The sequence below is a fragment of the Triturus cristatus genome, chromosome 6, assembly GCF_964204655.1.
Source record: "Triturus cristatus chromosome 6, aTriCri1.1, whole genome shotgun sequence".
In the NCBI taxonomy this organism is placed as follows: Eukaryota; Metazoa; Chordata; class Amphibia; order Caudata; family Salamandridae; genus Triturus; species Triturus cristatus.
This window is the reverse complement of record NC_140589.1, coordinates 1,808,715,754-1,808,731,470: the sequence shown is the minus strand read 5'-3', so window position 1 is coordinate 1,808,731,470 and position 15,717 is coordinate 1,808,715,754. Positions and strand designations below refer to the sequence as shown.

The 15,717-nt window shown below is 46.3% G+C and overlaps 1 protein-coding gene across 1 annotated transcript in view; it reads right to left on the bottom strand.

Annotated features, from left to right (window-relative positions):
* LOC146822056 (uncharacterized) overlaps positions 1 to 15,717 on the bottom strand; it is a 64,513-nt gene that overhangs the window by 30,941 nt on the left and 17,855 nt on the right. Inside the window, exon 2 of the mRNA XM_085613170.1 lies at positions 14,355 to 14,480. Coding sequence (XP_085469296.1) covers positions 14,355 to 14,480 — 126 coding nt within the window. The remainder of the gene's footprint in view (positions 1 to 14,354; positions 14,481 to 15,717) is intronic.

Here is a 15,717-nt window from a genome sequence, read left to right as displayed (position 1 = left end):
CATTGGTGGTGGTATTATTGGTGGTGGTGTTATTGGTGGTGTTGGTGGTGGTATTAGTGGTGGTGGTATTGGTGGCGGTGGTATTGGTGGCATTGGTGGTGGTGGTAATCTTGGTGGGGGTTGTATTGGTGATGGTGGTATTGGTGGTGGTGGTATTGGTGGTGGTATTGGTGGTGGTGGTATTGGTAGTGGTGATGGTATCGGTGGTGTTGGTAGTGGTATTGGTGGTGTTGGTGGTGGTATTGGGTGGTGTGATTGGCCGTGGTGGTATTGGCAGTGGTGGTGGTATTTGTGGTGGTATTGGTTGTGGTGGTGGTATTGGTGGTGGTAGTGTTGGTGGAGGTGGTGGTCTTAGTGGTGGTATTGGTGGTGGTATTGGTGGTGGTGGTATTGGTATTGGTGCTGGGGGATTGGTGGTGGTAAATGCGGTGGTATTAGTGGTGGTGGTGTTATTGGTGGTGGTGGTGGTGGTGGTATTGGTGGTATTAGTAGTGGTGGTATTGGTGGTGGTATCGGTGGTGGTGTATTGATGGTATTAGTAGTGGTGGTGGTGGTATTGGTGTTGGTGTTGTTGGTTGGTGATATTGGTGGTGGTGGTAATGGTGGTAATATTAGTTGTGGTGGTATTAGTGGTGGTGGTGTTATTGGTGGTGGTGGTGGTATTAGTAGTGGTGGTATTGGTATTGGTGGTGGTATTGGTGGTGGTGTATTGATGGTATTAGTAGTGGTGGTATTGGTATTGGTGGTGGTATCGGTGGTGGTGTATTGATGGTATTACTAGTGGTGGTATTGGTGGTGGTGGTATTGGCTGTATTGGTATTTGTGGTGGTATTGGTGGTATTGGTGGTGGTGGTATTAGTGGTGGTATTGGTGGTGGTATTGGTGGTAGTATTGATGGTTGTATTGGTACTGGTGGTGGTCATATGGGTGGTGGTGGTGGTGGTATTGGGGTGGTGGTGGTGGTGGTATTGGTGTTGGTGGTATTGTTGGTGGTGATATTGGTGGTGGTATTGGTGGTGGTACTGGTGGTGATGGTGGTATTGGTGGTGGTACTGGTGGTGATGGTGGTGGTATTGGTGGTGGTATTGGTGGTAATATTGGTTGTGGTGGTATTGGTGGTGGTGGTGTTATTGGTGGTGGTGGTATTGGTGGTGGTGGAGGTATTCGTGGTATTGGTGGTGGTGGTATTGGTGGTGATGGTATTGGTGGTGATGGTATTGGTGGTGGTGGTATTGATTGCATTGGTATTGGTGGTGGTGGTGGTATTGGTGGTAGTGGTGGTATTGGAGTTGGTGGTGATATTGGTGGTGGATGTATTTGTGGTGGTATTAGTGGTAGTATTGGTGGTGGTATTGGTGGTGGTGGTATTGGTGGTGGTAAATGTGGTGGTATTGGCATTGGTGGTGGTGGTGTTCGTATTGGTGGTGGTGGTGGTATTGGCGGTGGTGGTGACCTTGGTGGTGGTGGTTTTGGGGGTGGTGGTAGTGGTGGTATTGGTGGTGGTGGTAGGGATGGTGATGGTTGTATTGATGGTGGTATTGCTGATGGTATTGGTGGTGATGGTGGTGGTATTGGTGGTAATATTGGTTGTGGTGGTATTGGTGGTGGTGGTATTGGTGTTGGTGACATTGGTGGTGGTGGTGGTATTAGTGGTGGTGGTATTGGTGGTATTAGTGGTGGTGGTATTGTTGGTGGTGGTATTGGTGGTGGTATTAGTGGTGGAGGTGGTGGTATTGGTATTGGTGGTGGGGGTATTGGTGATGGTATTGGTGGTGGTATTGGCATTGGTGGTGGTATTATTGGTGGTGGTGTTATTGGTGGTGTTGGTGTTGGTGGTGGTATTAGTGGTGGTGGTATTGGTGGCGGTGGTATTGGTGGCATTGGTGGTGGTGGTGGTAATCTTGGTGGGGGTTGTATTGGTGAGGGTGGTATTGGTGGTGGTGGTATTGGTGGTGGTATTGGTGGTGGTGGTATTGGTAGTGGTGATGGTATCGGTGGTGTTGGTAGTGGTATTGGTGGTGTTGGTGGTGGTATTGGGTGGTGTGATTGGACGTGGTGGTATTGGCAGTGGTGGTGGTATTTGTGGTGGTATTGGTTGTGGTGGTGGTATTGGTGGTGGTAGTGTTGGTGGAGGTGGTGGTCTTAGTGGTGGTATTGGTGGTGGTATTGGTGGTGGTGGTATTGGTATTGGTGCTGGGGGATTGGTGGTGGTAAATGCGGTGGTATTGGTGGTGGTATTGGCATTGGTGGTGGTATTAGTGGTGGTGGTATAGGTGGTGGTGGTGATCTTGGTGGTGGTGGTATTGGTGGTATTGGTAGTGGCATTGGAGGTGGTGGTATTAGTATTGGTGGTTTTGGGGATGGTGGTGGTATTGGTGGTTGTGGTCTTGATGGTGGTATTGGTGGTGGTATTGGTATTGGTGGTGGTATTGGTACTGGTTGGGGTGGTATTGGTGGTGGTGGTATTGGTGGTGGTGGTTTTGGGGGTGGTGGTAGTGGTAGTATTAGTGGTGGTGGTATTGTTGGTGGTGGTGGTATTGGTGGTGGTACTAATGGTGGTATTGATGGTGGTATTGGTGATGGTATTGGTGGTGGTATTGGTGGTGGTATTGTTGGTTATATTGGTTGTGGTTGTATTGGTGGTGGTGGTATTGGTGGTGGGGACATTGGTGGTGGTGGTATTAGTGGTGGTGGTGGTGGTGGTATTGGTGGTATTAGTGGTGGTGGTATTGGTATTGGTGGTGGTGGTATTGGTGGTGATGGAGGTATTGGTGGTGACGGTATTGGTGGTGGTGGTATTGGTGGTGGTGGTACTGGTGATGGTATTGGTGGTGGTATTAGTGGTGGTATTGGTGGTGGTAAATTTATTATTATTATTATTAATACAGTTTATAGAGCGCACGGCTACCCCAAATAGGGGTGTCCCGGCGCTGAAAGCAGCTGAGTTGCAACCAACGGGGAATAAAAACTAAAAAAGCCATGTTTTCAAAGTTTTTCTAAAACTAGATTCAATGTTTGCCTTCCGCAGGAGTTCAGGAAGGCTGTTCCACAGTAATGCTGCACCCACTGTGAAAGTCCTCCCCCCCAAACGGGACCTCACAAAGCGAGGGACCTGTAAAAGAGTCTGAGAATTAGATCGTAGCACCCGATTTTGTTTATATATGCTCAGTCTTTGCTTAAGGTAATTAGGACAGTTTCCATTCAAGGCTCGATACGCCAGAATCATGGCCTTGAATTGGATTCGCTTCTCCACCTTCAACCAGTGGAGCTTCTTCAAATACGGAGAGACATGGTGTTTGAAAGGTATTCGTAGCACCAGTCTCGCAGCCGCATTCTGAATCATTTGGAGACGTCCTATAGCATATTTGGGGAGGCTAAGATATAGACTATTGGCATAGTCCAGCCTGGACGTGACTGTAGCATGTACTATGGATTTCCGGCAATCCTCAGGTAAAAAATGGAGGATTCTCCGTAGATTTTTCATTATGCTAAAACAGACAGACGAAACCTGCTTAATTTGAGCAGAAAAGGAGAGATTTGCTTCCCATTTCACACCCAAATTCCTGGCGCACGAACCCGGTATTGGTGGTGATCCCATCTCTGATGGCCACCACAATACTGGATCTGGAGCTAAGCCACTGCCGAAAAACAGAACTTCTGTTTTTTCGGCATTAAGCTTTAATTTATTAGCATTCATCCAGCGCGCTATATCTTGTAGGCAGCCCTTAAAGTTCATAAAAGTGTCTGCCGACCTATCCTTAAATGGGAAAACCAGCTGGGTGTCATCAGCGTAGGAAATTGCCTTGACACCCCAATTTGCATATAAATTTGGTGGTATTGGTGGTGGTATTGGCATTGGTGGTGGTATTATTGGTGGTGGTGTTATTGGTGGTGTTGGTATTGGTGGTGGTATTAGTGGTGGTGGTATTGGTGGTGGTGATCTTGGTGGGGGTGGTATTGGTAAAGGTGGTATTAGTGGTGGTGGTATTGGTGGTGGTGATGCTATTGGTGGTGTTGGTAGTGGTATTGGTGGTGTTGATGGTGGTGGTATTGTTGGTGGTGTGATTGGTGGCGGTGGTATTGGTGGTGGTGGTGGTATTGGTTGTGGTGGTGGTATTGGTGATGGTAGTGTTGGTGGAGGTGGTGGTATTGATGGTGGCGGTAATAAAACAGGCTTTTGAAAACAACCCGTCAGGTGGCTTTAGTCAGACCCCCGAGGACATTGTGGCATGGATTAGTAAATTTAGCGGCACAAATATGAAAATTTAGTGGCACAAATATGGAAATTTAGCGGCATTTTTGCGGCACTTTATTTTACTCATAATCAGCCATTTTCAGCTTCAAAACAATGGAAACTCTTTTAGCAGAGTATTCCACTTGGAAATAGGCAATCTGGGATATGTAACAGAGGAAGGAGCCCACAGGTGAAGGCTGCTATCCCTTGGAAATGCAATCCTCCATTTGCTTAGCCCATTCTTGTAATCGGCACACCGAGTGAGAGAGGGAGACATTTGAAAGACTGTATCCCGCTTCCTGGACCTGTGACTGGGCGTGACGCTTCAAATGAGTCCTCATTGGTACCACCAGGGCAGCTTGTAATTCTGAACACTGAGTGAAGGAAATGTGTTTTTTTCTTAATTGCAAGTACCAAACGTCACCAGTGGCTTGGTATGGCACATTTTGCACTACCCAGCCCTAGAGGCAGTGCACCATGCAGATTTTGCATATATAATTTTTTCCCAGTGAAATCTGCTGCAGCTTAACGGGCACGCGCCACGCGTTAGAAATTGTGCAGAAATCGCGTGCTCAGTAAACGCTGCATCCAGCAGTGTCAGTATTGCAATTACCACTCTGATTGCGCATTAAGAATGACTAATACCTGCTGCCAAATCCATTCTTTTAACTTTGGGGTCCTGAAATTATCAGAATTGTTACACTTGTAGGAGAGTGACTTATTAGTTATGCTGTTACTGAAATTGACAGTGAAAATGGGCAGTGCAAGCGGAAGTGCCCTGGCACTTATTCTTTTTTTTTATTAGAAATTAAGCTCTGCAGTGCGGGTTCATACTGCCTGCACTTATTTTTGACTACTAACACACAGAAGCCTCAACTACAAGTGTCTTGTGTACAGTTAAGTCATTTACTTGATCCGGTAAATACTGTCACCTTGACGCGAGGACTTTACTGTGGTCATGAAATACCTCCTGTTCGTAACTTTTTATTTGGGCATGAGGCATAACATGTAGATGTCGCTGCATATCGATGGTAATCACTGTGCGTTTTTCCTCCTGGTAAATTGTGGCAGGTTTAACATGCCAAAACTAGCCTGGGGCTCAGAATTCTGACTCTTAAATAATCTGGAGTTCGTGCAGAAATCAAAATGACAATCTGGGCTGTACAGGGCCCTCACAGTTCTCATTTATATTACCGGGCACTGTGCATTGACATTCTAGTGTTGCGGCGTTTGGATAAACTAGTAGTAGCCCCTTGAGGTGAACTCATATTGCAAGAACCATGCAACCTACAGAAAGATACTCGTTAAACTTCAATAAGATAACTCGGAGGTTTGGCACCTCCCACATAGATTTGTGTGTAACCTGCAGGTCCAAGTTTCCAATACAATTGATTGATGGATTAATGCACTTCCAACAGAGATGTTTCTGCAATCTGCACGTTGCCAGGTCTATTCTCACTCATACAGCATACCTCTTTAATGCAACTGCAGAAGTATCTGTGTGTACCCAGCAGGCCAGTACTCCAATCTGAGTATTATAGTTTGGAGGGTAATGTACCTGCTGCTATGCGTCCTGAGACCCTTGCCAGGTATCAGTTTAGTCCCAATAATTTATAGCATGGCAAATTCATGGAAATAGAGAACATAGTTGTGTAGCCTGAAAGGTCATATTTGTCGATGCCAGGAAGTTCTGTAAATGGGTTTATGTATTCTGTGCCAGTGAAATGACTCCTACGGGTAATATTTGACCTGTTAGATTCACTATGAAGTACAAAGTAATGCATTCCTTCATTTTCGCGGGCACTTATGTAAAAATCGCGGTTTATGTACAAACGTGCCGATTTCGCGGGCACTTTTATAAAAATAGCAGCATTTTTGCAAAAGTGCCGATTTCGAGGCAAACCGCGAAATCCTGGAGGGTCTGTTTAGTACAGATGACATGTAACACAGATGTGCTGTTGTCAGCTTCAGCCCATTAGCACAGGATTATGTGCTGCCTGGAATTCACATGACTTAGTGGTTTCCGCTGAAGCAGCGCATGTCCGGCCTGCAGTAAGAGAAACTCAATAAAGTAAATATTGCTTACAGACTAAATAACAGGTAAAAGGGCCAGTCGCCATGGGAGAGTACAAATGAAGACAAGGCCGTACTAAGGAGGGACTAACAAGCCTATCAACAATTCCGATGGCAGCATTTACGAAAGACAATGACACAAGCCAATGAAAAATTTGGGAGGAGAGTGTGTGCAGCTTCTCTCCCATACTCTTCTACAGCAGTCTACCAGAGCGAGCAGCGTATGTGCGCTGCCACTAGGCTCGACCTAAAAAGATACCTGGTACGCCTTAAAATTTCAAGACTGGCTCTGGGTTTTTTCTATTTTAGGACTTCTCTGCTCTCTTCTTTTCATCTAGCTATTTATTTTATAGATTATTTTCCTGCTTCCATACCTACGCGGTGTCTTTCTGGAATGGCCATGAGATTCATACAATGAGGTCTTGTAAATGTGGCCTGATGAACTACAATAATAGATAAGATCCTAAATTGGTCCCAATTGGGGTTATCTGTGGCCCACTAGAGGTTCTAATGTGGCTGTATGAAGACCCTTAAATAAATGAATAAATATGTAATTTAATAAATGCGTAAAAAAATAGAAAATAACCCAATCGTGGTCAGGCTAGAAATGGAGCGGCCACTAGGTCTCCAGATGGATTATTACAGCATGGGCGAAGCCAGCCTATGCCCAACTAGTGGCATAAGGAACGCTGGCACAGGCGGCACAGCGGGTCCACACATGGCAGAACACTCAAGTGCCATCTAGCAGGATTGCAACTAGGCACAAAAGGTCACCTTTGTGGGTCTCAATATTGGAAATCACAAAGCCACTGCCAGCCCCTGATCCACCCAATGTATGGCACGTCATGTTTTTGGAACGCTAACTAGCTACAGCTGACTATTTCCGGTTGACAACGCATCCATCAGAGCCAGCACAACCAACTCTTGGAAACACCAAGATTCAAGGAAAAGAAGTCCCTAAATGTATCCTTCTCAGAAACTGTACCTAGAGGTCAAAACATGTTCTCTGTATTAATTCTAACAATTCCTCCTTTCACCTTTTCCAGTTGAGAATCTTCTTGTTTCAGCATTGTGTCCAATCATAAAAGTTCACAAACTCTGTGATATCTGGAAATGGGTACTGTTTTTAAAAATATTCTAAAGCTTTATACCCTATATATATTTATCCCACCCTATGACACTGCTGCTCCCTATGAATGTAATGTCTGATGGTTCTGTGATTTTATGTTATAATGGTAATTATTTTAAACTAATTTCATTATTTAGCACAAAGCACAGCTTTTCCTACATGTGTGAAATTGTTCTTATGTGAAGTACTCAGTTACCCTTTGGGTCACTCTGCGCTAAACAAAACTGCTTTTAAATAGCATAAATAAATATCCCCCCCCCTGACTTTCTTGAGCCTGATCAAGCCAAAAGTTGACTGCTCGCATTTACGCATGGTCATCCACCTGACCTGTGGCTCATCTCACCTGAGGAGATATGTCTTATTTATTAAAAGTTTTGTATAGCGCGAACATGACCCAAGCGGGTATCAGAGTGCTTTACATGCGGGTTGAGGCGGATACAGGTCGATAAGACTATTAGGCAATATACATCAGGAGCAACATTGATACGGGCGAAAGTAGGCCATGATATAGGCCAGGTAGCAGTTACGACAAGTTACCTTGGAAACAGTAATAACGCATCCTACAGGGCCAGGTAGCATAGGCCAGTTGGTAGCACATTACGCTAAAACAGGCAGTGCGGTGAGGGGGATTGGATACTAGTTAAGCAAATTGTTCATCAGTAGAGCCTTCACTTCCCTTTTGAAGGCAAAGGTTGATGGAATCAGTCTTGTGTCAACAGGTAGGGAGTTCCAGATTCTCGGGGCAGAGCCAGGGAAAGTGCGTTTGTAGGCTTTCAATTTTTTTAATTTCTTTGGCTTAAGGAGCAGAGTGCTGGTGCTTCTTGATGATCGAGCACTACCAGATAGTTCAAGCTTATTTTTCAGGTATAGAGGGGTGTTGAAGTGTAGTGCTCTATGGGTCATACATGCAATTTTGAATTGTATCCTTGCCTCGAGCGGGACCCAGTTGAGTGATTTCAGGTTTGGTGAAATGTGGTTGGATTTCTTGGAGCCAGTGATAAGTCTAGTCGCAGCATTCAGAGATGCTCTGAATGGGGCTAGGCTGAGTTTGGGGAGACCACATAGAGTGGCACTGCCGCCGCCGATTTGAAGTCCTCTTGTTGGAGGTATGGTTTGAGTTGTCTTAGTATGCTTAGATGGTAGTTCGCTCATTTGGTCGATGCTCTAATGTGGTCTTGGATGTTTAGATTCTTATCTAGGACAACACCCAATGATTTAGTGAAGTCAATGATGTGTGGTGTGCAGTTGACAGTGGTGAGGTTAGTGAGGAAGTTTTTTTTTGCATATTTATATAGCGCGAACTCGACCCGAAGGTATTGGAGCACTTTACACGAGCACCCTAATTACATTACACATTCAGGCACGGGGGGATTAAGTGATTTGCCCAGAATCACAGGATGTGGACGTGACCCCGAGGCTCGAACCCTAGTTTGCAGCACCAAAGTCAGCAGTCTAGCCGACAGACCACAGCCCCTCCCTGTTCATTACAGTGGGGGTTTGCCTGATGGGTGAGATGAGGAGGAATTCAGTTTAAAGGGCGTTTAGTTTGAGGTGGTTGGAGGTTAACCAGTTTAAGGTTTTGTGCAGGGTTCCGTTGAGAGATTGGATATCTTCTGGTGAAGATAGTTTCATGGACAGTTGGGTATCATCCGGGTACATGTGGTATTGGATGTTGGAGTTTTTGAGGATTACAGTCAGCGGTTCCATGAAAAGGTTGAAGAGTGTGGGGGAGAGTGAGGAACCTTGTGGGACACCAAGTGTGCAGGGACTAGAGTTGGATAGAGTTTGATTGGATTTGACTCTTTGTGTTCTGTTGTTGAGGAAGGAGGTAAACCATTTAAGGACAGTGCCTGAGAGTCCCATCCTACATTCCAAGAGGTTAAGTAGGTTTGTTTGACCGTGTCAAAAGCAGATGAGAGATTGAGTAGTATTAGAAGGCAAGCTTTGTTCTGGTCAAGCATAGAGAGGGCATCATCCACTATATGAGTGATAGCCGTCTCCGTGCTGTGTCCAGAGTGGAAGCACGATTGGTATTGGTCGAGGAGTTGGAATTGGTCAATGTGTTTGCGCAGTTGATCATGTACAGATTTCTCGAGGAGTTTAGCCAGAGTAGGAATGTTTGTGATTGGTCGATAATTACTCAGGTCATCTGAGTCAGCCGTGAGTTTTTTAAGAATAGGGAGAACTAGGCCCGCCTTCAGGCAGTCCGGGATCTCCCCTTGGTACAGCGAGGCATTGATGATCTTAGACCAGAGCGGGACTAGTGTTCCAACCATATCTTTATAGAAGTTGGGGGCGAGGGGGTCATTGAAGTGATTAGAGGGTTTCAGGGTCAAAAGAATGCTGAGGATGACAGTTTCGATGTGGGTGTGAATTGGCTCCAAGAGGCGTTGTTTTTAGGGGAGAGAAAGGACAGCATAGGAGGGGAGGCGGGGAGGGAGGGCTCAGGATAATTCGGTGAGGGAGCGAGTTTGATGAGAGCCAATTTGAGGTCAGATTCGATCTTATTCGCCTTAGCGAGGAAGAAGTCAGCAACGGCATCACAGTTCGGTTGAGGACCGGGGGAGATGTGAGGTGATTGCCCAGAAGTGTTATTAGATTGTGACTTAATCAGCTCAAAGAGTCTTTTGGGGTGGTTTTTAGCTTTGTCAAGTTGGGTTTTTAAGAAATTTGCTTCAGCCGTTCTGACGAGTTTATTGTATCTGCTCCTTTTTAGCCTAAGAGTTTTTAGTAGCTCAGCTGATGGAGTTGATCGCCATGCGCGTTCAGCTAATCTAAGGCTGCGTTTGTCCTCGTGAACGTTGTCTAGGTTAGCAGGGGGCCGAAGGGAGATATTGCAGTGCGAGATGAGTTCATTTATGTTGGTATTATGTAGAGATCTTTTCCACTGTTTATGTTTAAGTGGTTGTGATCTTTTGGAGTTCCAGCTTTCTAGGATACGGAAGGTGATGTAGTGATGGTCAGACCAGTTGCAGGGGAGAATAGAGTCGAGTTGAATGGATTTTGGATTGGCGATGATTAGGTCTAGGGTCGAGCCAAGATTGTACGTGGGAGTGTCACAGATTTGGGACAGGTGGAGATCGCTGATGAAGTTTTTGAGACTATTAACTGCCTGATCATGTGGATCATTCCAGTTGAGGTTGAAGTCTCCAAGGAACATCTGAGGGGAGTGTCGTCTCATGTTGGAGGAGATGGTTTCCATAGTTTGTTCAATAAACCGGAGGTTGTCTCCCGGCGGGTGATAGAAGATGTGCAGGCTACATATGGGTCTATGTTTGATAGTTATATCAAGGGAAAGATATTCACAGGATGAAAGATTAGGTGAGGGGGATTGTTTTTCTGAGAGAGAGCTGTGGTGGATACAGGCTATGCCACCACCCGTTTTCTTAACTCGGTCGAGTCTGATAATGTTGTGGCTGGGCGGGACGAGGATGTGGAGGATGGGGTCAAAGGAGTCATTGAGCCAGGTTTCAATGTAGATAAGTAGGTCGAGTTCCTGAGCCAGGATGAGATCTGAGACTACAGCTGCAGACTTTGGAACGGGCATCCAGGTTTAAATACCACCCTCGGCTCAATAGTCTGTGATTCTCAGAAAAACACTTAGCGCTTGGCTTGGGTGTGAAATTACGCTCTGCTCATGGAGTTTACGGAATCTCTCCTACTCCGCGCTCCGCGGAGTTTCTTCCTCGCTCGCTGTTAAGTTGGCGATCGCAAGTGTTAGACTTGGCATCTTTTGGCGTGTTTTCCCTGAGTTTTTTGCTTTCTGACCTCCCGGTTTTGACTCTGTTTTTGCTGGCGTAGCGTTTCTGCGCACTTTTCGCACTGCTAATCAGTGGTAAAGTGCAAGTGCTCCTGTGGTAAATTGTGTTATGGATTGGTGTTTCCACGTTTGGATATTTGATTTACTTGTTAGTCCCTAGTAACTTTCACCGAGTGTGCCAGGGCCCGTGAATCATCTGCTACTCGTGGGCCTGCAGCACTTATTGTGCCACCCACGTGAGTAGCCCTGAAAAGGTAACTCAGGCCCGCCATTGTGGAGTCTGCACGCAGTTTGTAAATGCCATGTCGACTTGGCCAGTGCACACACTTGCCAGTCCCTAACCTTCCCTATACTTACATGTCAGCCACCCCTAAGGTAGGCCCAAGGCACCCCTGTGGGCAGGGTGCAGTGTATGTGAAAGGTAGGACATTCCCTGGTGTGTGTGGTATGTCCTGATAGTGAATTACGGCCAATTTCGGTTTTGGCTATTGTAAGTCTACCTGTTCCCCATAGGACAGAATGGGGAGTTTGTTTATAACATCTTATAAACATAACTGGCCCGGGGAATTAGGTAGGAAAATAAAGTTTAGTATGCCTGAACTCAGAATCTAAAGATGCATCTTTTAGTGAAGGTGATTTTTACATTCTGTGTTTGAAAATACCACTTTTAGAAAGTAGGTATTTTCTTGCTCAGTCATCCCATGTGCCTCTGCTGGAATGTAGATTTCCTGTCTGGGTTTTGTATGACAGAAGGCTGGGGAGCAGGAGTGGCTCCAGATAGTCTAGGTGGGTCAGGAAAGGGCTGAATAGACCTGGGCAGCAATGGGGGAAGGGGGAGGAGAATTCCTTGCACCTCAAAGGGCCTGGTCTGTTTCTGACCATGCCGTCTCCACCTCCTGCCAGGAAGTCACACCAGAAAAGGCAGAACTGGTTCTGGCTGGGCACAGACACTCTCTGCCTAAGAGATCAAAGGATTTGGGGATATAAATATTGGGGCCCAGACCCCTGAACTTTAGAACTCTTTTGGACCAAGGAGACTGCCAAGAAGAAGAGCCAGAGAAGCTGTGAGGAGGAACTACCACTTTGCTGTGTGCTTTGCTATGTTGGCCTGCAGTGGCTGCTTCTGTCTTGGGCAGTGAAAGTACTGGACTGAATTTTCTGCAATCTGCTTTGTGAGTTTCTCCAAGGGCTTGAGGTAGAGCTTGCCCCCTGTTCAAGAAGTCTCAGGAACAGTAAAGACTTCAAGCTCTTCTGCCCTCAGCACTGGGGTCCCTGTGTATTGTGCTGCAATAGAGGAAAAGCAACCCGATGACTTCTATGACGCCACTGCCGACTCCATGTCCTGAAGGCACCGCAGAGGGCACCGCCGCAATACCGCACCGCGACCTTGGTCTCACCGACGCCTCCTGTTGATGCCGCCACCGAGTCGCTGCTCGCACTGCGACCTGTGTGCAACGTACTCTGCACCGCCTTGCTTCACCACGATGCCTTGGTATCCCCGACGCCACCACTCCATACCGAAATTGACGCCGCTACTTGCATCGTGTTTCGAGGGCACTGCTCGTAAAGTTACACAACGCACCGCCCTCATCCTGCACAGCAGCCTTGGCCTGCTGGCGCCATCGACTCCAGTTCATCAGCCGACAACAGCACTTCAGCATTGACGATGCCGCTGCTCGCACCGCGACCTGGCAGCACCGCGACGAGTACTGCATTCACTTCACACTGTGACCCTGGTCTCACCGACAAAGCCATCTGACGTTGCCACGAGCCGCTGTTCGCACCGCGACCTGAGGGCACCGCACGCCGCACTGCTGTACTTCACACTGTAGCACCCGATACCTACCGACGCCAGCGCTCCTAACTTCTACAGAGAGGAGTTCGATCTGCAACGCGTGTGACATCGAGGGCCAGATGACTCCTGCCCCGACCTCTTTAACCGACGCCTGCGGACGCCAAGCTTTAGGAAGCTCAACGAGAGGTCACCGACGCTCTGCATTTCTAAAAGGTACTGTTTGCGAGTCTTCCCGACACCGTAGCTGGCCTGCAACGCCGCGGTCAGCCAGAACTGTTTGGATTTGTTTGTCACAACGCCGTGATAACCCCAGACGGATCTATCGACATCAAGGAACGGTCTTTCAAGCATATTTTGATAACTGAAGATTTTTAAGTGCTGCATTGTGGATTTTTATTGTTTTTAGTCTTGTCTTAAGTATATAAAAATATTGGATATTTTTCTAAACTGGTGTGGTGTCCTTTTGTAGTGCTTACACTGTATTACTGTTGGTTATGTGAAATGCTTTACACACTGCCTCTAAGATAAGCCTAACTGCTAGTGATAAGCTACCAAGGGGGTGAGCAGGGGTTATTTTAGGAGTGTAACTCCCTTATCCTGACTAGAGTGATGGTTTCTGCCTGGCTTTGGCATATGCTCTAGCCTACCAAAAATCCCATTTCTAACATCCAACAAGAAAAATCTTACTCTAGACCACCTACAGGTGATATTTCTCAATGCGGGTGGTTGCGGATAGTCGCTACCGCTGGCGTTGAGAAACCTTCCTCTTTGTGTTAAAAAAAAGACATTGCCTCACAGTCTGAGGCCAAGCAAGCAAATCTGACACCCAACCACACCAGTGCTTAATTTGAGCATGTGGTTTCCAATGCTCGGCTCCAGCACTTAATTTCCAACGCCTACTTTTGTGGCAGTCTGACACAAGGTGGCACTGTCTGGCTAGTTAAGAGATGACCACAACAGTTCGTTATTAATTCAATATGCATTCAAAAGTACTCTTACGTGCCGCACAAGCCATTCTAATAGCTTTGGGGGTCTGAAATAGTCGGAATTGTCACATTTGTATGAATGTGACAGTTAGTAGTTGTGTTGTTACTATCATTGTCAGCACTTGCAGGCGCAATGTGTGGTGCAAGGTGCAGTGGTCTCCTGACAAGAGCGTTGGCACTTATTTCTTTTTACAAATTAACCACTACGTCTGTATTGTTCCAGCCCAAATGGTTGGCCAAATGTCACTCGATATAATCAAACTATTAGGCCATCGAAATTAATAGTTCTCCCCTTCCTCCGGCTGGAGCTGAATCTAGTGCATGAGGCCCACCACAGTGCCATAGAAGGCACCCCAGGGCCAGGGGCAAGTACTTACAGGTTGTCATGGTGTACGAGGCGCATGTTTCATTCTCTTGGCACAGCATCCTCACTGGGGGGCACTTCGACGTGATCTTGTTGAAGGGGTAGGACACTTCGTAGCGGTAACACAGCAGCGCGTCTCCTGTGTGGAAAAACCGAGGGCCATGTTGGACAGACCATTCTCAGGCACCATTGGACCACAGGGGTCAGTTGATCTTCTAATTTAGGGGTGGGGATGACCCCCACAAAGAATGAAACAATACTTCCAGCTGCACTAAAGTCACTTTCTCACATAGTTCATAAGAAGCCCATCCTGAAACCCATCTATGCTCAGTAAAACCCCTCTTGCTCACCACCGGGAAATGTCACCTTTCAATTGTTTTTCGTATCTCTATCTCCTTTTCTCAATTATTTTAATCATTTACATTAGGTTTCTACTTGTACCTTGTCATATGTATACCTTTCTTTCTAAATAGCCATCCCTCCAACACCCATCCATCCACTCATCCACCCATCCATCTTCAGTTAATTATCCATCAATTTCCCACCCATCCACCTATCCAGCCATAATCTATCTACCCATCCATTCATAGCCCATTTATCCATCCAGCCCTACATCCATAACCAATCTATCCATTCAGCCATACCTCCATAACCCGTTTATCCATCCAGCCCTGTATCCATAACCAATCTATGCATCTATAACCATCTATCCAACCATGAATCCTTAACCCACCTATCCACCCAGCCATCCATCCATAACCCATTTGTCCATCCAGCTATTCAACCATAACTCTTCTATCCATCAAGCCATTCATAACCCATCTATCCATCAAGCAATGCATTCATAACCCATTTATCCATCCAGCCATTTATCCATAGTTCATCTATCCATTCAGCAATTCATAACCCACCTTCCCATCCAGCGATGTATCCATAAGTCATTCATCCATCCAGCCATGCATCCATAACCCAGCTATCCATCCAGTAATTCATAACCCAGTTATCCTGTCACCCATGCATTGATAAATCATGTATCCACTCAGCCACCCATCAATAACTCATCTATCCATCCAGCCATTCATCATAACCCATCTATCCTTCCAGCATTGCATCCAAAACCCATCTATCCATCTAGTCATTCATAACCCATCTATACATCCAGCGATGTAGCGATAAGCCATTTATACATCCAGCCATGCATCCATAACCCATCTATCCATCCAGTCATTCATAACCCATTTATCCAATCACCCGTGCATTGATAAATCATCTATCCATCTAGCCACACATCAATAGCTCATCTATCCATCCAGCCATTCATCCGTAACCCATCTTTCCTTCCAGCCATGCATCCAAAACCCATCTATCCATCCAGT